The sequence below is a fragment of the Scyliorhinus torazame genome, chromosome 18 (genome assembly GCF_047496885.1).
Source record: "Scyliorhinus torazame isolate Kashiwa2021f chromosome 18, sScyTor2.1, whole genome shotgun sequence".
NCBI classification, from domain to species: Eukaryota; Metazoa; Chordata; class Chondrichthyes; order Carcharhiniformes; family Scyliorhinidae; genus Scyliorhinus; species Scyliorhinus torazame.
This window is the reverse complement of record NC_092724.1, coordinates 27,811,068-27,838,031: the sequence shown is the minus strand read 5'-3', so window position 1 is coordinate 27,838,031 and position 26,964 is coordinate 27,811,068. Positions and strand designations below refer to the sequence as shown.

The 26,964-nt window shown below is 48.9% G+C and overlaps 1 protein-coding gene across 3 annotated transcripts in view; it reads right to left on the bottom strand.

The window, feature by feature from the left end:
- rexo1 (REX1, RNA exonuclease 1 homolog) overlaps positions 1 to 26,964 on the bottom strand; it is a 129,544-nt gene that overhangs the window by 6,352 nt on the left and 96,228 nt on the right. For 2 of the 3 annotated variants that reach the window (XM_072482442.1, XM_072482444.1), the window contains exons 11-14: positions 22,679 to 22,752; positions 15,559 to 15,669; positions 14,554 to 14,669; positions 12,256 to 12,394 (exon numbers count right to left, since the gene is read on the bottom strand). In XM_072482442.1, the coding sequence (XP_072338543.1) occupies positions 12,256 to 12,394; positions 14,554 to 14,669; positions 15,559 to 15,669; positions 22,679 to 22,752 (440 nt within the window). The remainder of the gene's footprint in view (positions 1 to 12,255; positions 12,395 to 14,553; positions 14,670 to 15,558; positions 15,670 to 22,678; positions 22,753 to 26,964) is intronic. The other variant, XM_072482445.1, reaches the window with a different exon arrangement.

Below are 26,964 nucleotides of genomic sequence, written 5' to 3'. Positions count from 1 at the left end.
ATGAATAGGTTTTGGTGCGAGTTAGGCTGTGGGTAACAGTGTTTTGAATGAGCTCAAGTTTATGAATGCTGGAAGATGAGAAGACAGTCAGGAGAGGATTGGCCAAGTCTGGAGGTAACACAAAGTAGATGAGGGTTTTACCAGCCGGATGAACTGTGACAGGGGTTGAGACTGGCAATTTCTATTGAGGTGGAAGTAGATGCTGTTGATGATGGAACGGATGTGTGGTCAAAAGCTCATCATTATCAAATACAACTGTCTGGTTCAGCCTCAATAGTCTGGGAAAGGAACGGAGTAGGGGGCTAGGACAAGGAACCAAAGTCAATAGTTTCAGTCTCCCCGTTATTTAATCAAAGCAAACCTCTACTCATCCTATACTGGATGCCAGACAAGCGGTGTGAAAGATCAGGGACTGCAGAGCAAGAGAGAGAGGAGGTGATGGTGAGGTAGAGTTGGGTATTATCAGCTTAGGAGTGGAACCGGATGAGTTTTTGGATGCTGTTGCCCAGAAGCAACATACATATGAGAAATAGGAAGGGGCCAAGAGCAGGTCTTTGAGGGATTCCAGAGGTAACAGTGCAGGAGTGAGAAGAGAATCCACTGTGGACGACTGGATAACACAGGACAGACAATAGAGGATGGTGTGGTTAACGGTGGTGAACAGATTGAGATGGAGAAGGAAGGATAGTTTACTGTGGTCACAGGCACACAGGTTATCATTTGTGATTTTGATAATGTCTATTTCACAGTGTGGTAGGGGCCGCAGACAGGTTAAAAATGGGCACATGTTTGAAACTCCACAATACACTCCAGGACTTGAGAGGAAAGGGAAGTTGGAAAAAGAGAAAGACCTTGTAAATATGTTTTTTTCATTCCCTGACCTTCGAGAAAGGTACAACCGGAAAAGGGAAGTTCAATAATGGGACCCATGTCTTAAGAAAAGATAAGATATGAAAAAAGACTTGCATTTAAATTTCACGACTACATGTTGTAAAGCATTTTACAGTTAATGAAACACCTGCTTTTAATGTGTCACTGTTGTAATACAAGAAATGCAGCAGTCAATTTGAACACCTTCTCGAGGGCAATTAGGGACAGGCAACACATGCTGGCCTAACCAGTGAAGCCCACATCCTTTGAATTAATAAAAGCACAGCAAGCTCAAACAAAGAGCAATGCGATAATGAGGAGATAATCTGTTTATTTTATGACATTGATTGAGGGTTAAATATTGGCCTGGAATTATTACATAGAACATACAGTGCAGAAGGAGGCCATTCGCCCCATCGAGTCTGCACCGACACACTTAAGCCCTCACTTCCACCCTATCCCCAGGACCCAATATTCCACTGCTCTTCTTCAAAATAGTGCATGGAATCTTTTATGTCCACTTGAGAGGGCAGATGGAGTCTCTTGTTTAAGACCTCACGCATATTGCAACAAGTAAAATTTTGCTACATACTGCAAGTTTAATTACACTTTGGACTCAAACAATAGCCTACAAACTACTTATCCTCCATTTTTGTGGTAAATGAACTGAACCAATTTCCTTCAGAGTGCTTTGCATCCTCACAGCAAGGAATATTATCTAATGCACACACATTAGATGTGTTATGTACACTTCATGAAAATATACACAATTTAAAAAAAAAAAACATTTTTGTGTGATACCCTTTTTATATTGCTTCTTACCAATTTAGCCTTCATTTGTCTGAAACCAGTGATTCTTCCTTTTCTGAAACCAGTGATTCTATGCTAGGATAGGTTTCCAATGGTTCAAAACACCCTTTGATATTTCACCAAATAAGACATGAACCTAAAGAGCAAACAGCAGTGGGCAGCAATTTGACTGGAGAGGCATCAAAGACAACTTTGAACCTGCAGCTCATCCACGATTAAGCATGTGCACGTCTGTTTGGAAGTATGGATTGGGGATGAAATAAGGGGCATACACCTGCTCTAAATGTCTCATACATATGATCTAACTGCGGAGCACTGGGAATACTTTAATGAATTATCTAGAAGCGGCAGTTTCTGTCTGCTCTTCGGTAAACAATCCAATAATTCAAAATTTCACATGGCAACCTGTAAGACTTTAATCCATTAGAGAGGGCATTAGCTTTCCACTCTTTAAGCACCATGACAACTTGCCAAATTCTTTAATGAACAAAAGGACGAAGACCATAATTGTTCTGTAAATATGTAGTCATTAGACAATTTTTGTCAATAGAATAATGATATCCAAAATTACATAATGGGCCATGGCTAGCGTTGTAAAGTCCTGGTCTGCTGGAATTACAATAGTTTAAAGTGCACTGATCCACTCTGGAAAACTTTGTTCAAACCTCCGCTCCTTGGATCCTGCAGTGTAAGAGCCACAGTGCTGTGCAACTCCAGCAAACTCAGGGAGGCCATGTACTTTGTTTTGCAGCACTGGCTGCCATAAAGTAAGTAGGTTTAAAGGGCCCAGTGAAATTGACAGGTCAGGGAGAAGGTATGTGAATGGTTGGTTGGTTGGGAGGGTTGTGTCGGTAGTTGGGATGAGGAGGGAAGGGGTGTCATATTTTGGGGTGGGCATGTGTGTGGTCAGGGCAGCGGGTTGGCTGGGGGTTCTGGCGGAATGGCTTGGACGAATTAGGGAGGGGTGGGAGTGGCCTGTGCAGGGCTCAGTCTGGACGTTTAAAATTATGCTGAAGTTAGAAATGCTTCTCACCTTTTCAGAGTAACTATTAGCGCAACATCTGAAGTAAGCGACTTCAATCACTTTGTCAAATGGTTCCCAACACAGAGCAATTGTCCAGGGGGAGTTAGCACTCCTGGACAATTGCCTTACCCGAGAACCTCCCAGAGGGTTTCTCCAGAGCATCTTTAACCAAATCTGACACTGGGGAGACAGGAAGATTTGGCCGATATATCCTCTACAAAGTGTACATACAGTAAACAGAGTCAAATCCTAGGGAAGCTGCCATCACATTTGCGATAAGCAGAGCTTTGAGATAGCCAAGGAGGCCTAATTTGCCACACAAATGTACCTCTATGCAAGCTTTCGTTTTTCAGATTCAAATGGCAAATTAAAAAAAACATTTTAAATCACAGTAAGAGTAATAAAATCATTAATCCATTTGTTCACAGTTTACACCGTGTTGGTCTCGAGAAAGACCAGGATTTAGCACCGCAACAGCTCTGCGTGCTATATAGTTTGCTGTGCCGTCATTGCGTTCAAATACTTTTTCCTGTTTTTGGCCTGAAGTGTTAAATTCTAGAGGATCTCTACAGCCTTCATAGTAATGGTCAGAAAACAGGTAGGCGAGTGAGTGGGCATTCATTGGAATCTTCAGGGTCATTAACTCCCTCACCTTCCTTGGCTAAAGAACCTCCTGCACGGACGATGGCATCATCTGTCAGTTTGGTCACGCATTGCACAGCAGTGCCCACCTCCTGTCTCTGCCAGAATCGCCATACCAGCATCCTGTAAATGAATGGAAATTGCCTGGTCATCATGTTGGTTGGCGTCACCTTGCTTCTCTTAGCTATCGTCATCCTGCGTAACTGTAAACTGTTTGAGCCCACCATGGTTAAAGCAGATTGAGATTGCGGCTTTCTTCAGCATCTCCTGCACAGTGGGATTGCAGTCCTACTTCTTATAGATGGCCTCGATACGCGGAGAGATCAGCTGCTGTCGCTAGTGGGATTTCAAGTTCCTAATCACTTCCTGATCCATTGGCTGGAGCTTGACTGTGGCATTGGGAGACAAGAACATCAGCTTGATGCTCTTCAAGCCAGCGATGGCTGTACGTAGGACAGTTGTCTACAATGAGGGCAATCTTCTTTTTCCCCTGTTGATACGTTTTGTCCACTTTTCTTACCCGTGCCTCCAAAATATTGGCGACCAATCAGGCAGTTTTATTTGCCTCGCACTGTGTAGTGTCTTGACTTTTGAAAAGCACGTGGCTTCTTGGGCTGCCCCATCATGAGAAACAGCAGATTTTTGGTGCCATTAATATTGGCAGTGATAGCTACAGCAGTGACCCGTTCCTTGCTCCACATTACACCATTGCACGTGCCCCCCCCATAAACATCAGAGGGGGATCTGGAAAAAGATGGTAAAACAGTCCAGTTCACCCGTGACAAAATGTGTCTGTGCATACTCGTTCAAGGCATGGACAAGACCATTTTGGAGCCAATTCTCTGACATTACAGAGGTAATGTTATTACCCACACAACTTACTGAACCAAAGATTATATTGTGCCTCGTTTTGAATTTGTCCAGCCATCCAGCACTTCTTTGCCACAGCGACTCCCCTTTCTTTCAGGATTGAGCTGGAGAAGAGCACGTTGCCTGTTTAGGCTGCCTTGAACCACGTTAGCAGAGCTTCTCTGATGTTGGGACAGGCAGCCATTCTCATTCTCCTCTTTGCTGGAGAGAATATCTGTTGACTTGTTCCAGAGTGAGTTAGCACTGCTGCCTCACAGCTCCAGGGACTCGGGTTCAATTCCGGCCTTGGATGACTGTCTGTACGGAGTTTGCACTTCCTCCCCATGTCTGCGTGGGTTTCCTCCGGGTGCTCCGGTTTCCTCCCACAATGCAACGATGTGCAGGTTAGATGGATTGTCCATGCTAAATTGCCCCTTAGTGCCCAAAAGGTTGGGTGTGGTTACTGGGATAGAATGGAGGCAAGGGCTTAAGTAGGGTGCTCTTCCCAAGGGCCGGTGCAGACTTGATGGGCCGAATGGCTTCCTTCTACACAGTAAATTCTACAAAGATGTTCCCCACGGTTTTAATGCTGGGCAAACTTGATTGTGGAATCTCCCATTCGTTTGCAATGTCTGATTTCATGCCATTGTTTCCCATTTGCTCAATAAACGTAATCTCTCTGATCAACACTTTTGACTTTCTCTCAGGCTTTGCCATACTTGCACTCCCTGCAAATTGCTTCACAGAGCAATGTGAGCACGCTTAGCTCCAATCACTTCGCTGATTGCTCAGTGCAGTCACCTTAGTTCAGAATGTTTTTCCGGCTGGTTTCAAAGAAAAGGGACAGTAGACCTGGAAGAATTACTACAGAATTTCAGCTAACCACAGGCATTGTCTCATAGCTTTTGCTATTCTGCTGTCAGGAATGGTTGATAATGACTTCCGGTTGCGGCTATGCGGAGCCGCATAGGGATGAGGGAGCGGCTATGCGGAGCTAAGTCGCACATTCGGCGGCTCCCGCAACAACGGACTTTTGGGCTCTTTTCAGGGCCCCCAACTGCACTTTTTTGACGTTTCCCGGTGTGGGAAGGAGTCTACAACAGCTCCCCGTCAGTATATGGCTTCAACTAGGAATGGGGTGACAAAAAAGGTAGTGGTGGACCCGAAGAAGGTGCGAGGGAAGGACAAAATGGCGGCGGGCGGAGACCAGGCAGCGTGGATGCAGTGGGTGGAAGAGCAGCAGGAGGGTATCCAGCGCTGCTTCAGAGAGATTAAAACGGACCTGCTAGAGCCAATGAAGGCGTCTATTGATAAGCTGCTGGAGATACAGACGGCCCAGGGAGTGGCGATCTACGAGGCTCGACAAAAGATCTCTGACAATGAGGGCACGATCTTAGGCCTGGCGGTAAAGGTGGAGGTGCACGAGGCGCTCCACAAGAAATGGCAGAAGCGGTTTGAGGAGATGGAGAATCGGTCGAGGCGGAAGAATCTGCGGATTCTGGGCCTCCCAGAGGGGCTGGAGGGGCCGGACGTGGGGGCCTATGTGGTCACCATGTTGAACTCGCTGATGGGAGCGGGGTCCTTCCAGGGCCCCCTGGAGCTGGAAGGGGCCCATAGAGTGCTGGCGAGGAGGCCCAAGGCTAACGAGCCTCCGCGGGCGGTGCTGGTGAGGTTCCATCGGTTCGTCGATCGGGAGTGTGTGCTCAGATGGGCCAAGAAGGAGAGGAGCAGCAGGTGGGAGAACGCGGAGGTTTGGATATATCAGGACTGGAGTGCGGAGGTGGCGAAGAGGGCCGGGTACAATCGAGCAAAGGCGGTGCTGCACAGGAAGGCAGTGAAGTTTGGCATGTTGCAGCCGGCACGACTGTGGGTTACCTACAAGGACCGGCACCATTACTTTGAGTCTCCGGAGGCGGCGTGGGTCTTTGTTCAGGCCGAGAAGTTGGACACAGATCGAGGGTCGGGACGGACGATTGGGGACTGCGGTTGATATGCTATGTTTATTTTTGTTTCGAGCCTTTGTATTGCTCCGGGGTTCTTTTTCTTTGTGTTTTTTCTCTTTTGGGTTGGTGAGGGTGGCTGGGCGGGTTGGGCACTGTTTTGGTTGGGTTGGTCGGGGGGGGCTCTTGGAGGCGAGATGGGGCCCTGCGGAGGAGGGGGAGACCCGAGCCAGGGGTGAGGGGACCGGGCCTGTAAAAGGAGGTGGCGGGGCCTGGTAGGTGGAAAGCACGGGCTCTTTCCCGCGCTGAAGACTGGAGGGGGCGGGGAAGCTGAGAACGGAGGGGGGACGGGAGAGGAGGGTGTGCTACACAATGTGAGGAGTCGAAGGAGAGGCGGGAGTGGCCAGGGTCAGCAGGAGTCAGCTGACTTGCGGAAGTGCAATGGGGGGAGTAAATCAGCTAGGATGGGTCCTAGCCCGGGGGGGGGGGGGGGGGGGGCATATAGAGTTGCTGCTGCTATGGTCAAGGAGGAGCTGGAGTGAGTGGGGGGGTCGAGACGGGGGTATGCCGCTGTGGGGAACGGGCTGGGTGTGGGCGCGTGGCTGTCCGAGGAGGGGTCATGGCTAGTCGGCGGGTAGCCCCCTGATCCAGCTGATATCCTGGAATGTAAGGGGACTGAATGGGCCGGTTAAGCGGGCCCGTGTGTTCGCGCACCTGAAGGGGCTCAAGGCGGATGTGGCTATGCTTCAGGAGACACACCTGAAGGTGGCAGACCAGGTAAGATTGAGGAAGGGGAGGGTAGGTCAGGTGTTTCACATGGGGCTGGGTGCCAAAAATCGAGGGGTGGCGATCTTGGTGGGAAAGAAGGTGTCGTTCGAGGCGTTGAGCAGTGTGGCAGATAATGGCGGCAGGTACATAATGGTAAGTGGTAAGTTGCAGGGACAGAGGGTGGTACTGGTCAATGTGTATGCCCCGAACTGGGACGATGCGGGTTTTATGCGGCGTATGTTGGGTCGGATCCCAGACTTGGAAGTGGGGGGCCTGATAATAGGGGGAGACTTTAACACGGTGCTGGATCCGGCACTGGATCACTCCAGGTCTAGGACGGGTAGGAAGCCGGTGGCGGCTAGAGTGCTGAGGGGGTTTATGGACCAGATGGGAGGGGTGGACCCTTGGAGATTCGCAAGGCTGGGGGCCAGGGAATTTTCATTCTTTTCACATGTCCATGAGGCTTTTTCCCGAATTGACTTTTTCATCTTGAGTAGGGCGCTGATAGCGAGAGTAGAGGATACTGAGTATTCGGCAATAGCCATTTCGGACCACGCCCCGCATTGGGTGGACTTGGAGATGGGGGAGGAGAAGGACCAGCGGTGGGGCTGTTGGCGGACGAGGAGGTGAGCGAGCGGGTCCGAGGAAGTATAGAGAGGTACTTGGAGACCAACGGCAACGGGGAGGTCCGAGTGGGGATGCTATGGGAGGCACTGAAAGCAGTGGTGAGGGGAGAGCTGATCTCCATTAGGGCCCACAAGGAGCGGAGGGAGAGGGAGAGGCTGGTGCGGAGATGGTGAGGGTAGACAGGAGGTATGCGGAGGAGCCCGAGGAAGGATTGTTGAGGAAGAGGCGTAGCCTCCAGGCAGAATTCGACCTGGTGACCACCAGGAAGGCGGAGGTGCAGTGGAGGAAGGCCAAGGGGGCGATTTAAGAGTATGGGGAAAAGGCAAGCCGGATGCTGGCGCATCAGCTTCGGAAGCAGGTCGCAGCTAGGAAGATCGGGGGAGTTAAGGACAGGGGAGGGAGTGGGGTTGGCATCAATGGGGTCTTCAGGGACTTCTACGAGGAATTGTATCGAGCCGGGCCCCCACGGGAGAAGGGAGGGATGGGCCACTCCTGGACCAATTGAGGATTCCAAAGGTGGAAGAGGGACTGGTGGCGGGATTGGGGGCCCCGATTGGGCTGGAGGAGCTGATCAAAGGGATAGGAAGCATGCAGGCGGGGAAGGCACCTGGGCCGAAAGGTTTCCCGGTCAAATTCTATAAAAAAATATATGGGCCTGTTGGGCCCGCTGTTAGTTAGGACCTTCAATGAGGCAAGAGAGGGGGGGGGGGGCTTTGTCCCCGACGATGTCCTGGGCACTGATCTCCTTGATCCTGAAGCGGGACAAGGATCCCCTGCAGTGTGGGTCTTACAGGCCGATTTTGTTGCTAAACGTAGATGCCTAGGTGCTGGCGAAGGTCTTAGCCACGAGGATTGAGGATTGTGTGCCGCAGATCATCCACGAAGACCAGATGGGGTTTGTGAAAGGGAGGCAGTTGAACGCGAATGTGCGGAGGCTTTTGAACGTTATCATGATGCCGTCGAGGGAGGGGGAGGCGGAGATAGTGGTGGCGATGGTCGCTGAGAAGGCCTTCGATAGGGTAGAGTGGGGGTACCTGTGGGAGGTGCTGAAGAGGTTCAGGTTTGGGGAGAGGTTTGTCAGGTGGGTTAGGCTGTTGTAGGAGGTCCCGATGGCGAGTGTGGCCACAAACAGGAGGAGGTCCGAGTATTTTCGGTTGCACCGAGGGACGAGACAGGGGTGTCCCTTATCCCCCCTGCTCTTCGCACTGACGATTGAACCCCTGGCTATGGCACTGAGGGAGTCAAGGAACTGGAGGGGGTTGGTGCGTGGTGGGGAGGAGCACAGGGTGTCACTTTTGCGGACAACCTGCTGCTGTATGTGGCGGACCCGGTGGGAGAAATGCCGGAGGTAGAGGATTCTTAGGGAATTCGGGGACTTTTCGGGGTACAAGCTCAACATGGGGAAGAGCGAGCTGTTCATAGTTCATCCAGGGGACCAGGAGAGGGGGATTGACGAGCTCCCACTAAAAAAGGAGAGGAGCTTCAGGTATCTGGGAGTCCAGGTGGCCAGGAGCTGGGGGGCCCTGCATAGGCTTAATTTTACAAGGCTGGTGGAGCAAATGGAGGAGGAGTTCAAGAGGTGGGACGCGTTGCCGCTGTCCTTGGCGGGTAGGGTGCAGTCAACAAAAATGACAGTGCTCCCAAGGTTTTTGTTCCTGTTCCAGTGCCTCCCAGTGTTTATCCTGAAGGCTTTTTTCAGGCGGGTTAACAGGAGTATAATGGGGTTTGTGTGGGCGCGAGGGACTCCGAGGGTGAGAAGGGTGTTCCTGGAGCGGAGTAGAGATAGGGGGGCTGGCGCTGCCCAACCTCTGTGGGTACTACTGGGCCGCCAATGCGACGATGGTGTGCAAGTGGGTGATGGAGGGGGAGGGGGCTGCATGGAAGAGGCTGGAGATAGCGTCTTGTGTGGATACGGGTTTGGGGGCGCTGGCAACGGCGCCGCTGCCGCTCCCTCCAAGGAGGTATACCACGAGCCTGGTGGTGGTGGCTGCCCTCAAAATTTGGGGGCAGTGGAGGCGGCAGTCGGGGGGGGGGCCTCGGCGGGGACCCCATTACGGGGGAACCACCGGTTCGCCCCAGATAGAACAGGTGGAGGGTTTGCGGGGTGGCACAGGGCAGGGATACGCAAGTTAGGGGACCTGTTTGTGGACGGGAAGTTTGCGAGCCTGGGTGAACTGGAGGAGAAGTACGGGCTCCCCCCGGGGAATACCTCCAGGTACTTACAGGCAAGGGCGTTTGCCAGACGGCAGGTGGCGGAATTCCCACGGCTATGGCCACACACAGTACAGGACAGGGTGCTCTCGGGGGGGTGGGGGGGGAGTGGGGAAGATCTCGAAAACTTACCAGGTGATGCAGGAGGAGGAGGAGGCCTCGGTGGTGGAGGTGAAAGGTAAGTGGGAGGAGGAGTTGGGAGAGGAGATTGAGGAAGGGACGTGGGCAGATGCCCTGGGGAGGGTGAACTCTTCCTCATTGTGCGCGAGGCTCAGCCTCATACAGTTTAAGGTGCTGCACAGGGCACCCATGACCGGGACCACACGGATGAGCCGGTTTTTCGGGGGGGCGAGGACAGGTGTGTTAGGTGCTCAGGGAGCCCAGCAAATCACACCCATATGTTCTGGGCATGCCCAGCGCTGGAGGAATTTTGGAAGGGCGTAGCGAGGACGGTGTCGAGGGTGGTAGAAGCCAGGGTCAAACCGGGCTAGGGGCTCGCAATATTTGGGGTGGCAGAGGAGCCGGGAGTGCAGGAGACGCAAGAGGCCGGTGTTCTGGCCTTTACGTCCATGGTAGCCCGGCGAAGGATTCTTCTTCAGTGGAAGGATGCGAGGCCCCCAAACGTGGAATCCTGGATCAACGAGATGGCGGGGTTTATTAAGTTGGAGAGGGTGAAATTTGCCTTGAGAGGGTCGGTACAAGGGTTCTTTAGACGGTGGCAACCGTTCTTAGACTTCCTGGCAGAGCGGTAGACATTGGTCAATGGCAGCAGCAACCACCCCGGGGGGGGGGGTCACTTTATTATTTTTAGTTTTTGTTAATCACACTGGAGGGTCTGAGGGGGTGTATATACTTGTTGTATTAAGTCGGGGTGTTAATGTTAATTTATTATTTATGTACAGGGGGGGGGGTATGGAGGGTTGTTTTTCTGGACTGTGTTCTGTACTTAACCCTGTTGGGTTCCTTTTTTATTTTGTTATTGATATTTTATGAAAACCTTTAATAAAAATTATTTTTTTAAAAAAAGGAATGGTTGATCATTTCGACACAAGATTTTGTGTCATTGGAATTTGACAATTTCACGGTACTGGACTGGTTTCAGAGAAACAAAATGCTACCTCGCCATATAAATATTAGTGATATTGCAGCTAGACAGTGCGATACAGTTTCCTCATATTCTATTGCATGATGCCTTAGCACCTGTGCGAAACACTATCTTGCTTTGTCCTGAAGCTAAATAAACTGTGATTACTGACCCAGAACACTTGCCCCTCAAGGTACAATATGTCTCCAGGTTTGGATAGGTGGGATCATAATACAACAGGCTGAAAAATATGTGGTGTTGGGAAGGAGCGACAGATGACATACTTTGGAAACGACGTTGGCACATGGAACCAAAATGATCCATGCTAACTTGAACCACAGCCATAGTGCACTGCGGGGCAGACTAACCAGGGCAGAGTGGGACTTCCAGCCCTCATTGGGGCAGAGATCTCACCCTAAAGCGCTGCCAGCCAGTCCAATATTGGCAGTAAGGTGGTGGGATGGGTGCCCACCCCACAAGAGTAACAATGATGACTATGGAGTTCAACCATCATTCCTTTTGCAAAATTTGGTTCAGTGTGTTTACTTGTGCTTTGTAGCCTACCATGTTAAAAACAGACATGTATAAAAGATGATCAGTTAGAACCAGATAACTGCATTTAGTTCTTCTAGAAGCGGTTGATATTTGCAGCGACACGAAAAGCCAGCAAAACAGGCGAGGACAAAGTGTTTTAATTATCAAGTAACATTACAAAAACAGAAAATGCTGGACATCACAGCAGGTTTGACAGCTTCTGTGGCGAGAGAACGGAGCTAATATTTCAAGTCTGGATGGCTTTGTCAAAGCTCTGACTAAGTGCGTGTGCTTGCCCCTCATAGGAACGTCTAGGTTAGAGAGAACTTTGCTTCACAATCTGGCACCAATTCGAAAATTCTTTACAAATATAATAAACGCCATATCAAAGTTTTACGGTTTTGGTTTCAAGCACCTTATTCAATAATTAAGAACATCAATCATTGCAAATGCGCTGTTGCATTTTGAACAAATTTTACAGCCTTTGCCAGACTTAAAGCCAGGACATTCGGACGAAACATGTAGAAGCACATAACATATCACGCAGCAGGACTTTCCGTGTATATATTTACAAATACTGTGTAACATACACAGAACACATACTCTCGTTCTGCATGGTGTACTGCCCTGTAAATATGTATTACTGAATATAAATATTTTAAAAAGCATGAATGCTTTGGATATAAAAATCAAGACGATTCTGTTATTAAGGTTACTTCAGATAAATTTCTCATGTTTCATGAAACATAGTATGCCTATTTTTCTAAATATGGAACAAGAAACTTGCCAAGTTATTTTGCTGCAGAAACTTTGCTGCAAGGCTTAGGTTAACAGCTCATTAGTTGCTTAAGAGAATGGATATTAAATTAGTAATTTTATTTTTAAGAAATGGATACCTTTAGTGCAAATAAATCACTTTCCAAGCTGTGCCCAATTAATATAGTTCCAGCACTGAACATGTTCAGTAATACTGCCTGTACATCACGAATAGTAATTGTTGTACCCTCCATATCCTCCTCTGTTACGCCAGAAAATCTACATAAATAAAAGAAAAAAAATAGGTGCCTCACTATAAACATGGTTATAACATGGAAGAAACACCAGGCCATTATGATACAACAGCAATCTGGGTGCAAACAAGTTATGCGCTTGAAAATAATTGTTGAATTTTCAGCATAAGTGAGTTATGTGCCTAATTACAATACGCCCATCTCCTTGATCATTTACACCTGTCCTTCATACAATCTATTAGAATTGACTTGGAGGAATGCAGGGCTCTCAGAGGGCTTTAGGGCTGGTGGATGTAACAATGTTGGGTGAAAGCAAGGCAATTGAGGGCTTTAACATGAGGATGAAAAGTTTAAAATCAAAGCATTGATGGACCGGGAGCCTACTGGATCAATGAGCACAGGGGTGATGGCAAACAGGATTTGGCGCATTAGGATATGGCTAGCAAAGGTTTTGAGGAGTTAAAGTTTATGAAGGGTGGATGGCAAGATGTTGGATAGGACAGCATTGAATGGTCAATTGTGAAGGTAGCAAAAGCACAATGAGGGAAGCTGAGGGGGTAGCAGTGACAACTATATGATACGAGATGGCAATAGGTAGATTTTCTGATTGAGGGAATTAGCAGCTGGCTCGAAGTCAAAAAGGCCATCGAGACTGATAATGGTCTGGTTCAGTGTCTGAGACATTGGTCAGGAATGGGAATGCAATTGGTGGCTCGGGAATGGAGTCTGCATCAGAGGCCAAATGCGATAATTTCAGTCCTCCCAATTTTTAATTAAAATCAAATATTGAAAGGCATCCCTGAATGCAGGATCCTAAACCTGCTGAGCCTGAATGATGGTTAAGTGAGTTGAAACTAAAATGTTCATGCTTAAAGGAACAAAGTGTGTATATGGTGTTCACCTTGGATTCTGACTGTAAATCAGCAAAACCACTCATTTTAAATTTGACCATTCTAATAATCTAAATTGACACTGGCAAACTGGGCACAACACTTGGTGCATTTTCAGGTCTGAATTTCAGCTTGCATTCAAGGAGGAAACTCCAAGCCAGCACACTAAGATTGCGCATGAATAGAAGGTTCACTAATGCAATTGCCTAAAAGTAGATCAGTACCCAAACTTCGGGGAGTTTAAATGTTATACAATAGAGTAGAAAGGATGGACTGAAATGAATAACAAATGAGCAATACAATCAAGGGGTTCAGATATGTCTAATCTTGCAGCCCATTAGTTATTGACGCCCAAAGCCAAAGCTCTGTCTCAATCCCAAACAATATGCACAGTAGTTTTATTTCATGATTTAAAGATTTTACCTCATTCCAATTATGTAAATGACCAAGCCTTTCCTGCAGAAACACTTCAGCCCCCACAGAGAATGGATTGTTTTAAATGGCAATCACGAGAAATTCACCAATCAACTGCTTTCCCAATGACTCAGATATCATCCTACAAGGTATGGAGCTGGTACCAACTCAGACTTGAGCCTTGATTGTGTGGAGTTAGCTGACCCAATTCGAGCAGCAATGGTTGGAAAGGAGTAACAGGACAAGGGAATACGAACATCCCACACCCCACTGCCAGGTTTGATCTTAACAGCCATGCCCTGTTGGACTGAATGACCTGCTGTCAATTGTTAAGTGGGCTTTCACAGAGTTCTCACTGGGGTGAGGTCAGACAGCATGCTGATGGATTGTAAGCGGTACCCCAGCAAGCGCTGAACCTTTGGAAAAGGAAAAAAGGTATGGGGGAAGATGGGGGAAAGGAGTACCAATTTTTCAAAAGTGAGGAATTGGATCACTAGGAAAGTCTACATTCATGTTAAGAATGGAAACTGGACGTAACTTGCATTATTACTGTCCCTCCCCTCAATTACATCTGAACAATTCAGGAACAATTCAAGAGTTGCTGAAAAGTATGGAAATTACAGAATTCGATCAAGATTTTCTATTTTCTTCAGTATAAACGTCTCAAGTACAGAAAACTAGTTAAAATAAGATTTACATTGTGGAAATGACCAGCAATCTTTCTCCAACATAGTTATTGAGTTATCATTGCAACTAGCTCTTTGTAGTGACTCATCAAAGTCCAAGTTAACTAATAACTGCAGGAATTAAAGATTGTGTTTCTAATGATAAACTAAGTGTGCCCACTTGCCAAGAACTGCCACTTAATTATTAAACATACCTGGTGTTATAATCAATGACTTTACTGTCTGGTTTGACAAATGTATCATACACCACTTTTAGATTTGGGTTGATAACAGTCAATCTTGTCAGCTCCAAACCTTGCTTTGTGTAGCACTGGAAAGAGTCATTCAGTTATTAGATAAAGAAGGAAAGTCATAATAAAATGCAAAATTACATATTACTCTAAATGGGTACATACTCAAATCCTCCTTTTATGTAAAATGGCATTCAAATCGTATTTCTGACATCTATAGAATGTAATACTAATTCAGGATGGGTAGCCTTTTGCAAAGTTACGGTGCTAAAAACTTACTATTGACTTTTTTTGTTGTTGAATAGACTGTAATGCTTCCAGTAAGTGACATTGAACAAGGCACCACTTGTGCAAAATATTTCTGCACATACGCACTGTACTATTAATTCAGTGTGAACTAGCATATTCAGTGAAATCCTGTCCTAGTGATTGTTCTGACCACCGAAATCAATGGATGCGTATATCAGAAATGAGGAATCTCAAGGTGTACCGCTAATCCCATGTTTTCCCGCATTACACAGAATTCACTCATGCCACAAATATCTGTACAGCTCAGCACGACAGTGCTTCTATCTTGCTTGATTCATGGTTCTTGACCAAAACCCAGGATGCTTAATATTGCTCAGTCGCTTAAAGTGTTATTGGTACTGAATAATAATGCACAAGAGTACACGCCGTATTCCCAGGAAGCTTTCCTGTATTTTCCTGTCTCTGGGTTTTATTAGTCATGCAAGAACAGCTGGCCTGCTCACATGCCTTTACTAATAATGCTGCCATGTATCATTTACCATGATGATTCTCTTGTGATTTGTCCTCCTCTGGGGAATTTAGTACAGCTGATTTGAGGGACTCAGCTGTATGAAAGGTAACTGGCATAAATCCATATTTTAATTCATATATGATATATGCACACTATGTGCACACAATATACACACACTAAGAATAACGCAGTACATTGGTATTCCTTACCATCTCACAATCCAGGGCAAAGATACCTGGGTTTTCATCTGGTGGCATTTCTTTATCAAACGTCTTCATGAAACCAGCTAATTTCTCTTTACGGCCATCCTGTACATGTTGCTGCAGGAAGAATACATTCAAATTAATATCAAGGTTTAATAAATCATAGAATCTACAATGCAGGAGACCGCTATTCGGCCCATCGAGTCTGCACCGACCCTTGGAAAGAGCACCTTACCCAAGCCCACTCCTCCACCCTATCTCTGTAACCCAGTAACCCCACCTATCCTTTTTGGACACTTTAGCATGGCCAATCCACCCAACCTGCACATCTTTGGACTGTGGGAGGAAACCGGAGCACCCGGAGGAAACCCACGCAGATACGGGGTGAAAGTGCAAATCCCGCACAGAGAGTGACCCAAGCCGGGAATCGAACCTGGGACTTTGGAGCTGTGAAGCAATGGTGCTAACCACTGTGCTACCATGCCCCAAAATGATTGCAGGGACTGTTTCAATATATCATTATGCAACGTCTCTTGGAAATCTTCATTTTGGCCTCAATAAAATGCCCCTCTGGCTAAGGCATTAACTGCAATAATCTAAATAAACAAACTTTAGTTTCCAAGAGGCATTGAAATGGCGGTCACAAGTTCCTATCACAGTTTACTCACATCATGACCACATAGATTAACAACTATGATGGATGGAAGGCCATGCCTGACCACAAAGAAGCAGAAGAGCCGGCAAGTATGGGAAATCAGAAGGACAGCTGCAACTTCTGCGTTTGCGCCACAACTCTGTGGGTTGAGAGCATACCGACCTCCCTTCTCTACTGCCACTTATGAAAGCTTGCCTACTTGGCTAAAAAATGATCAAAGGGCTTCTGGGATATTATGTTTTGTCACAAATAGTTTCAAATATCGGACACTAAGCGACTCAAGAGATTTGGCAGGAATTGAGATAGATGATCAGCCATAATCCTGCTGAACGACAAAGCAGACTTGAGGGCTGTAATGCCTTTTGCTCCGATTTCATATGTTCCTACAAGCAGCCAAGTACTATCAGTCATACAGAGCACTGGTCAGGCTTCATTGGAGCATTTGAGTTATCACCTTAGGAAAAATGTATGGTCAATCCATCTCTAATGGTATAAAATACATGAAATAGATAAGGCTGTCGAGAGTTCATAATTTAAGTGTCCATCATTTGAGCACCTCTTGTAATCTTCAACTTGAGTTAACAGCATTAGGCTGAGATGTTTATACACTAATTTTAATGCTGCCAGTCTCAAAATTGAGTAGTATGGACATTCTGATCTGCAATTAATTTATACCACATCAATACAGATACATAGAAAATAGGATGAGGCTATTCGGCCCTTCGAGCCTGCGTTGCCATTTGTTACCATCATGGCTGATCATTCAGCTCAGTAACATGTTACTTGTGGGTTAGGCTATTTCTCAACATGCTCTTTGTTCCTAATAGTTTTTTTTTGGAAAATAATTTTGATTAAAGTTTTCACAAAATATCAACAAAATGTAAAAGGAACCCAGTAGAATGAAGTACAAAGCAAAACAACCGCGTACCCCCCTCCCCCTATACATAAATAATAAATTAACACCCCGAATTAACACATAGCAAATATATCCACACCCTCAGATCCCCCAGTATAGACAAACAAAAATAAAATAGAACCCCCCCGGGTTGCTGCTGCTGCTGGCCATTGTCTACCGTTCTGCCAGGAAGTCCAGAACAGTTGCCACCGCCTGAAAAACCCTTGCACCGATCCCCGTAAGGCAAATTTCACCCTCTCCAATTTAATAAACCCCAGCATATCGTTGATCCAGGATTCCATGCTTGCGGGCTGCACATCCTTCCACTGAAGAAGAAATCCTTTGCCGGGCTACCAGGGACGCATGGCCTCTTTCGCCTCCTGCACTCCCGGCTCCCCTGCAACCCCAAATATTGCGGTTTGACCCTGGATCCTACTACCCTCGACACCGTCCTCGCTACGCCCTTCCAAAATTCCTCCAGCGCTGGGCATGCCCAGAACATATGGGTGTGGTTTGCTGGGCTCTTTGTGCAACTAACACACCTGTCCTCACCCCCAAAAAAACGGCTCATCCTTGTCCTGGTCATGTGTGCCCTGTGCAGCACCTTAAACTGTAGGAGGTTGAGCCTCGTGCCCGAAGAGGAAGAGTTCACCCTCCCAAGGGCATCTGCCCACGTCCCCTCCTCGATCTCCTCCCCCATCTCCTCCTCCCACTTACCTTTCAGCTCCTCCACCGAGACCTCCTCCTCCTCCTGCATCACCTGGTATGTTGCCGAGCTCTTCCCCTCTCCAACCCACACCCCCGAGAGCACCCTGCACCTGTCCTGTACCGTGCATGGCAGCAGCAGCAGGAATTCCACCACTTGTCGCCTGGCAAACGGCCTTATCTGTAGATACCTAAAGGTGCTCCCCGGGGGGAGCCAGTACTTCTCCTCCAGCTCACCCAGGCTCGCGAACTTCCCATCCACAAACAGGTCCCACAACCTTCTTATCCCTGCCCTGTGCCACCCCGAAAAACCCTCCATCTATTTTCCCTGGGACAAACCGGTGGTTCCCCCATATCGGGGTCCACACCGAGGCCCCCACTTCCCCCCCTGTGCCACCTCCATTGCCCCCAGATTTTGAGGGTAGCCACCACCACCGGGCTAGTGGTATACCTCATTGGAGGGAGTGGCAGCGGCGCTGTTGCCAGTGCCTCCAGACTCGTACCCTCACAGGACGCCGTCTCCAGCCTCTTCCATGCAGCCCCCTCCATCACCCACTTGCGCACCATCGCTGCATTGGCGGCTCAGTAGTACCCACAGAGATTGGGCAGCGCCAGCCCCCACCATCCCTACTCCGCTCCAGGAACACCCTTCTCACCCTCGGAGTCCCTCGCGCCCACACAAACCCTGTTATGCTCCTGTTGACCCGCCTAAAGAAGGCCTTCGGGATAAGAATGGGGAGGCACTGGACAAGGAACAAAAACCTTGGGAGCACCGTCATCTTGACTGACTGCACCCTACCCGCCAGGGACAGTGGCAACTCGTCCCACCTCTTAAACTCCTCCGTTTGCTCCACCAGCCTCATGAAATTAAGTCTATGCAGGGCCCCGCAGCTTCTGGCCACCTGGACCCCCAAATACCTGAAGCTCCTCTCCGCCCTTTTTAGTGGGAGCTCGTCAATCCCCCTCTCCTGGTCCCCTGGATGAACCACAAACAACTCGCTCTTCCCCATGTTGAGCTTGTACCCTGAGAAATCCCCGAACTCCCTGAGGATCCTCATTACCTCCGGCATTTCCCCCACCAGGTCCGCCACATCTCGCAGCAAGTCGTCCGCAGAGAGCGACACCCTATGCTCCTCTCCACCACGCACCAACCCCCTCCAGTTCCTCGACTTCCTCAGTGCCATAGCCAGGGGTTCAATCGCCAGTGCGAAGAGCAGGGAGGACAGGGGGGGACCCCTGCCTCGTCCCTCGATGCAACCGAAAGTACTCAGACCTCTTGTTCGTGGCCACACTTGCCATCGGGACCTCGCACAACAGCCGAACCCACCAGACGAACCCCTCCCCAAACCCGAACCTCTTCAGCACCTCCCACAAGTACCCCCACTCTACCCTATCGAAGGCCTTCTCAGCGTCCATCGCCACCACTATCTCCGTCTCCCCCTCCCTCGGCAGCATCATAATAACGTTCAGGAGCCTCCGCACATTCGCATTCAACTGCCTCCCCTTCACTAACCCAGTCTGGTCTTCGTGGATAACCTGCGGCACCCAATCCTCAATTCTCGTGGCTAAGACCTTCGCCAGCACCTTGGCATCTACATTTAACAACAAAATCAGCCTGTAAGACCCACACTGCAGAGGATCCTTGTCCCGCTTCAGGATCAAGGAAATCAGAGCCGGGACATCGTCGGGGTCAAGGCCCCCCGCCCCCCCCCCCCCTTCCCTCATTGAAGGTCCTAACCAGCAACAGGCCCAACAGGTCCGCATATGTTTTGTAGAATTCGACCGGGAGACCGTCCGGCCTCGGTGCCTTCCCCGCCTGCATGCTCCCTATTCCTTTGGCCAGCTCCTCCAGCCCAATCGGGGCCCCTAATCCCGCCACCAGTCCCTCCTCCACCTTCGGGAACCTCAATTGGTCCAGAAAGCGGCCTATCCCTCCCTCCTCCAGTGGGGGCTCGGAACGATACAGTTCCTCATAAAAGTCCCTGAAGACCCCATTGATGCCAACCCCACTCCGCACCACACTCCCTCCCCTATCCTTAACTCCCCCGATCTCCTTAGCTGCGTCCCGCTCCCGAAGCTGATGCGCCAGCATTCTGCTAGTCTTTTCCCCATATTCATAAACCGCCCGCTGGCCTTCCTCCACTGCGCCTCCGCCTTCCTGGTGGTTAACAGGTCGAATTCGGCCTGAAGGCTACGCCTCTCCCTCAACAGTCCCTCCTCCGGCACCTCCTGTCTACCCTCACCATCTCCCCCACCAGCCTCTCCCTCTGCTCGCTCCTCTCCTTGTGGGCCCTAATGGAGATCAGCTCTCCCCTAACCACCGTCTTCAGCGCCTCCCAGACCATCCCCACTCGGACATCCCCGTTATCGTTGGCCTCCAGGTATCTCTCTATGCTTCCTCGGACCCGCTCACTCACCTCCTCGTCCGCCAACAGCCCCACCTCCAAGCGCCACAACGGGCACTGGTCCCTCTCCTGCCCCAGCTCTAGGTCTACCCAATGCGGGGCGTGATCTGAAATGGCTATCGCCGAGTACTCGGTATCCTCTACTCTCGCCATCAGCCCCCTGCTCATAACAGAAAAGTCAATCCGGGAATAGGCCTTATGAACGTGCGAGAAGAATGAAAATTCCCTAGCCCCCGGCCTTGCAAATCTCCAATCCCCTCCCATCTGGTTCATAAACCCCCTCAGCACTTTAGCCGTCACCGGCCTCCTACCCCGTCCTAGACCTGGAGCGGTCCAGTGCCGGATCCAACACAACGTTAAAGTCCCCCCTCCATTATCAGGCGGGATCCAACCCAATATGCGCCGCATAAAACCCGCATCGTCCCAGTTTGGGGCGTACACGTTGACCAGCACCACCCTCTCCCCTTGCAGCTTACCACTTACCATTATGTACCTGCCGCCATTGTCTGTCACAATGCTCGACGCCTCGAACGACACCCTCTTTCCACCAAGATCGCCACCCCCCGATTTTTGGCATCCAGCCCTGGATGAAACACCTGACCTACCCAACCTTTCCTCAATCTTACCTGGTCTGCCACCTTCAGGTGTGTCTCCTGGAGCATGACCACATCCGCCTTCAGCCGCTTCATGTCCGCGAACACCCAGGCCCGCTTGACCGGCCCGTTCAGTTCCCTTACATTCCAGGTTATCAGCCGGATCAGGGGCTACCCGCCCCCTCCCCCGCCGACTAGCCATAACCCCTCCTCGGCCAGCCACGCGCCCGCACCCCACGCCCGGCCCATACCCCACGGCGGCAGACCCCCGTCCCAACCCCCTCTACTCGCTCCAGCTCCCCCTTGACCATACCAGCAGCAACCCGGTTCTACCCCCCAGCTAGGACCCCTCCTAGCTGCTTTGCTCCCCCCATTGCACTCCCGCAAGTCAGCTGACTCCGGCAACTCCCACCTCTCCTTCGACTCCTCCCATTGTGGGACTTCCCCTCCCCCTCCATTACCAACCAGCAGGCTCTCCGCCTCCCCCTTCCATCCCAAGCGCGGGAAAGAAAACCCGCGCTTCCACGCCCCGGCCCCGCCCCCTCCAGCACGGGGAAAAGCCCGCGCTTTCCACCTGCCCAGCCTCGCCTCCTCTGGCGCAGCTCCTTTTACAGGCCAAGTCCCCTCACCCCCGACTCGGGCCTCACCCTTCCTCACGGGGCCCCATCCCCCCTACCGATCATCCACCCTCTACTCCATTTACTTGCCCCACTCCAAGAGCCCACCCGACAGACCCAACCAAAACAGTGCCCAACCCATCCTAACCATCCATACCGAATCAAAAAGAAACAAGAACAAAGAACCCCCCCTCAAAATGGAACACAGCAACCACAATCCCCGACCATCCCCACCCCGACCCTCAGTTTGTGTTAAGCTTCTCGGCCTGAACAAAGGCCCACGCCTCCTCCGGGGACTCAAAATAATGGTGCCGGTTCTTGAGGTGACCCACAGTCGCGCCGGCTGCAGCATGCCAAACTTCACCCCCTTCCTGTGCAGCACTGCCTTTGCCCGGTTGTACCCGGCCCTCTTCTTCGCCACCTCCGTGCTCCAGTCCTGATATATTCGAACCACCGCGTTCGCCCACCTGCTGCTCCTCTCTTTCTTGGCCCACCTGAGTACGCACTCCCGATCAGCGAACCGATGAAACCGCACCAGCACCGCCCGCGGTGGCCAGTTAGCCTTGGGCCACCTCGCCAGCACTCTATGGCCCCCTTCCAGCTTCAGCGAGTTTAACATGGTGACCACATAGGCCCCCACGTCCGACCCCTCCAGCCCCTCCGGGAGGCCCAGGATCCGCAGATTCTTCCGCCTCGACAGGTTCTCCATCTCCTCGAACCGTTCCTGCCATTTCTTGTGGAGCGCCTCGACCTTTATCGCTAGGCCCAAGATCTCGTCCTCGTTATCACTGATCTTTTGTCAGACCTCGCGGATCGCCACCCCCTGGGCCGTCTGGGTCTCCAGCAGCTTATCAATAGAAGCCTTCATCGGCTCCAGCAGGTCCGCTTTGAGCTCCCTGGAGCAGCGCTGGATAACCTCCTGCTGCTCCTGCGCCCACTGCATCCATGCTGCCTGGTCCCCGCCCGCCGCCATCTTGCTCTTCTTCCCTCACACTTTCTTTGGGTTCACCACCACTTTTTTAGTCGCCCCACTCCTGGTCCAAGCCATACACTGTCGGGGGAATGTTGCAGTCTTTTTCCCACACCGGGAAATGTCGAAACAATTCCGTTGGGGGCCCTGAAAAGAGCCCAAAAGTCCGTTCCAAGCTGGAGCTGCCGAACGTGCGACTTAGCTCTGCATAGCCGCAACCGGAAGTCCCCATGTTCCTAATAGTTAATGAACACATGATCTGTCGCTCTTAATCAGCTCTTCTTACCTTTGCTGTCTGACACCCTGCAGATCCTACTGCTCCTCCGCAGCAGCTGTATTGCGTTTCCCAACCACCGGGTACTGTGATATAAACAATAAAATTAGAAAACATCATTTGCATGTTTTTTTGTCAAGAGGTAGCAGAATGTTCATTTAGCATCAATTCGCTGAACTTCATATGGGCTATTAAAAGGAGGTAAACTACAACCAAAAATATCAAGAAGCTGAGCATCAAAATGTGCTTTGCGCAATCAGTAACTTCAAAGGTAAGGATTGTGGAGCCGGAAAAGTCATGAAATTACGTACAATTACATGGAATGGACAGCACAAAAAAAGTCATTTGTGCTTTTCAGTGTTGGAGTTTATACTGCACATGAGGGAGCCTATTTGCCTCATCTCAGCCTTTCAGTGATCATTCTATTCCTTGTTCCTCTCATGTCCCCACTCGTTTTTCTTTAGAAAGCATCCAAGTTATTTCCTTGGGTAGAAAATTCTACAGTTCAACCATTCTGAATAAAGACATTTCTCCTTATTTGCAGGTTGGGATTTATTAGCACCAAGCCTGTCATCGTGGATTTATTAGTACCTATCCTGTCATTATGCCTCCTTGTTTTGGATTCTCCCACAACCGCAAACATTCTTGCCACATCTATCCTGCTCACCTCAATTTTAAAAGACTGCTATCATGTCATCTCCAAGTCTTCTCTCGACCAAAGAACAAAGTCCCAAGCTATTCAATGCTTCTCAATACCTACAATCCGTCAGTTCTAGTACCATCCTTCTAAGTTTTTAAAAAATCAATTTTTCCAGCACTTCCAAGTCCTTTTTAAAAAAAATATTTAGAGTGCCCAATTCATTTTTTTCCAATTAAGGGACAATTTAGCGTGGCCAGTCCACCTACCCTGCACATATTTGGTTGTGGGGGCGGAACCCACGCAAACATGGGGAGAATGTGCAAACTCCGCACGGACACCGACCCAGAGCCGGGATCGAACCTGGGACCTCGGCGCAGTGAGACAGCACTGCTAACCATTGCGACACCGTGCTGCCCTGCCAAGTCCTTTTTATTGTACACACAAATTCCAAGTGCTGTTAGACCAGCATTCAATACAAGTTTAATATAACTACTTTAAAATTCCATATTCCTAGAAATAACCCCCAGCACTCCGTTAGAATTTTAAATTCCTTTCTTGATATGAAATTCATCAGTAGTCCTAGAACCCTTTGCTCATCTGCTCCAGTCAAGTGATTTTCTATTTTTTCCTGTCAAAGTTCATCACATCACATTTATCGGTGTGAAAGTTCACTTACCACTTAACTACTTAATCTGCAAGTTTTCTAAGGTTTTCTTGTATTAATTATGCTGCATTCTTCCTCAGTGTTAGTTGCAGACTCCCACCAAGTTTGGTATTTTGTTAGAGTTGCACGCTTCCAAGTTCAAATCATTAACGTCAATTATGGATAACAGTGGTCCGAGCACAGATCCTTGTGAAACAAAGGTTTCTACTTTCCTCCAAACTAAATAACTACGCTTCCACTATTTCCTTTGCTATCCATTCAGTTATTTATCTACTTTCCCCACACGCTCTAATCTTTGTCATGAACTTCTTAATTGATTCCTTGTTGAAAGCTTTTTAAAATCCAAATATACAACATTTCCTATATTACCCTCTTTCCATTACATATTCCAGGAATTTGATCAGGTTAGTTAAGCATGACTTGGCCTGTCAGAAATCATGCTAACTATTAATTATATTTTCTGCTCTTATCAACAGTTCTTTTAGTAATGATTCCAGTATATTTTCTATCACAGACCTTCACCAGTACTCTATATTCCCTCTTCTAAGGAACTAGTCTAGTCCCACTGCTGTCTCCTCCCTAGTTTCCTGGACAATGCTTGGATGCATATCATCCAGACCTGAGGTTTTATACTCTTATCCTCTGCCAGCTTGTCAATTATTTTCTCCCTTTTTACCCTAACCATATTAATCTTCTTCAACAGAAGTGTTTATTTCATCACCTTTAGTAAAAATTAAGGAAAATGTAATTAGTCATTACTTCTGTTATTTTTCGGTCATTATAGAAAAGGCCAATCATTCAGTAGATGTAGAATGCCCTCAACAGCACCACAGCCACAGGGGGCTATTTGGGTCTCCAGGTATACTCGCTGTACACCAGCTGATTTCTAAAATGGTTGAGCTTGCATCAGAGATGTCCCTCATTGGCTTTAGTGATAAGGGAGGAATTTTTTTTTCTCCAAAAAAAGAGGTAAGAGTTCATCCCCATTCAGTTCACCATAATGCTACAGCAATCAGCATGGAGATGAGTGATCTGTTGACAAGGCACTTTTACAGGCATAAAAATAATGCATCTCCTGGATTTTGTCAAAGAAGGTCTTTGCTGCAATACGACCTGATATTAAGAGGCCATATATGGAGAGAAACGGCAGCCATTTGGTGTTTGCTGGTCTCATAATACCTGCTGTTATACTCATTCTTTAATTGTAAGATGAATTAGATTGTGTGTGGGAGCAGTTCAACTACACAAGAGTGTAAATTTCACAACTAAGCAGCAGGGAACTACGCAATGGTGGTGTAGCACAAGGCAGCACGGTGGCAATGGTTAGCATTGCTGCCTCACAGCACCAGGGACCCGGGTTCAATTCCAGCCTTGTGTGACCATGTGGAGTTTGCACATTTTCCCAGTGTCTGCGTGGGTTTCCTCTGGGTGCTCCGGTTTCCTCCCAAAGTCCAAAGTGTGCCCTGTGAACTACTTTGAACTGTATTAGGCTCAGCCTGGCACAAGAGGTGGAATTCACCCTGTGCAAGATAATGCTTCACACCCCTCCCTCCAGCTTCAGCTCCTCGTCCCACTTCCCCATTACTTCTTCTAATGGTGCTCTCCCAGTCCCCAACAACCACCCATATACATCGGATATTTTCCATTTCCAATCTGATATGAAGATAGCATCTTCCCCATAAGTGTGGGTCCCGGTAGCCAAGGGAATGAACTCCCACTCGAGTTGAAATTTCTCAACTATTTCCTCCAGCTCCGCAAACCTACCTTCCACAAACAAATCCCTAAACCTCTCCCAAACCTCCCTCTTTCAAATTTTAGTAAGAAGTCTTACAACACCAGGTTAAAGTCCAACAGGTTTGTTTCGATGTCACTAGCTTTCGGAGCGCTGCTCCTTCCTCAGGTGAATGAAGAGGTATGTTCCAGAAACATATATATATATATATATATATATATAGACAGATTCAAAGATGCCAGATAATGCTTGGAATGTGAGCATTAGCAGGTGATTAAATCTTTACAGATCCAGAGTTGGGGTAACCCCAGGTTAAAGAGGTGTGAATTGTGTCAAGCCAGGACAGTTGGTAGGATTTTGCAGGCCAGATGGCAGGGGATGAATGTAATGCGACATGAATCCCAGGTCCCGGTTGAGGCCGCACTCATGTGTGGGGAACTTGGCTATAAGCTTCTGCTCGGCGATTCTGCGTTGTTGAGTGTCCTGAAGGCTGCCTTGGAGAATGCTTACCCGGAGATCAGAGGCTGAATGCCATTGAATGCTGAAGTGTTCCCCGACTGGAAGGGAACATTCCTGCCTGGTGATTGTCGCATGATGTCCATTTATTCGTTGTCGCAGCGTCTGCATGGTCTCGCCAATGTACCATGCTTTGGGACATCCTTTCCCGCAGCGTATGAGGTAGACAACGTTGGCCGAGTCCCACGAGTATGTACCGCGTACCTGGTGGGTGGTGTTCTCACGTGTAATAGCGGTATCCATGTCGATGATCGGGCACGTCTTGCAGAGATTGCCATGGCAGGGTTGTGTGGTGTCGTGGTCACTGTTCTGAAGACTGGGTAGTTTGTTGCAAACAATGGTTTGTTTGAGGTTGCGCGGTTGTTTGAAGGCAAGTAGTGGGGGTGTGGGGATGACCTTGGCAAGATGTTCATCTTCATCGATGACGTGTTGAAGGCTGTGAAGAAGATGTCGTAGTTTCTCCGCTCCGGGAGAGTACTGGACGACGAAGGGTATTCTGTCGGTTGTGTCCCATGTTTGTCTTCTGAGGAGGTTGGTGCGGTTTTTTGCTGTGGCGCATTGGAACTGTCGATCGATGAGTCGAGCGCCATATCCCGTTCGTACGAGGGCATCTTTCAACGTCTGTAGATGTCTGTTACGCTCCTCCTCGTCTGAGCAGATCCTGTGTATACGGAGAGCTTGTCCATAGGGGATGGCTTCTTTAATGTGTTTAGGGTGGAAGCTGGAGAAGTGGAGCATCGTGAGGT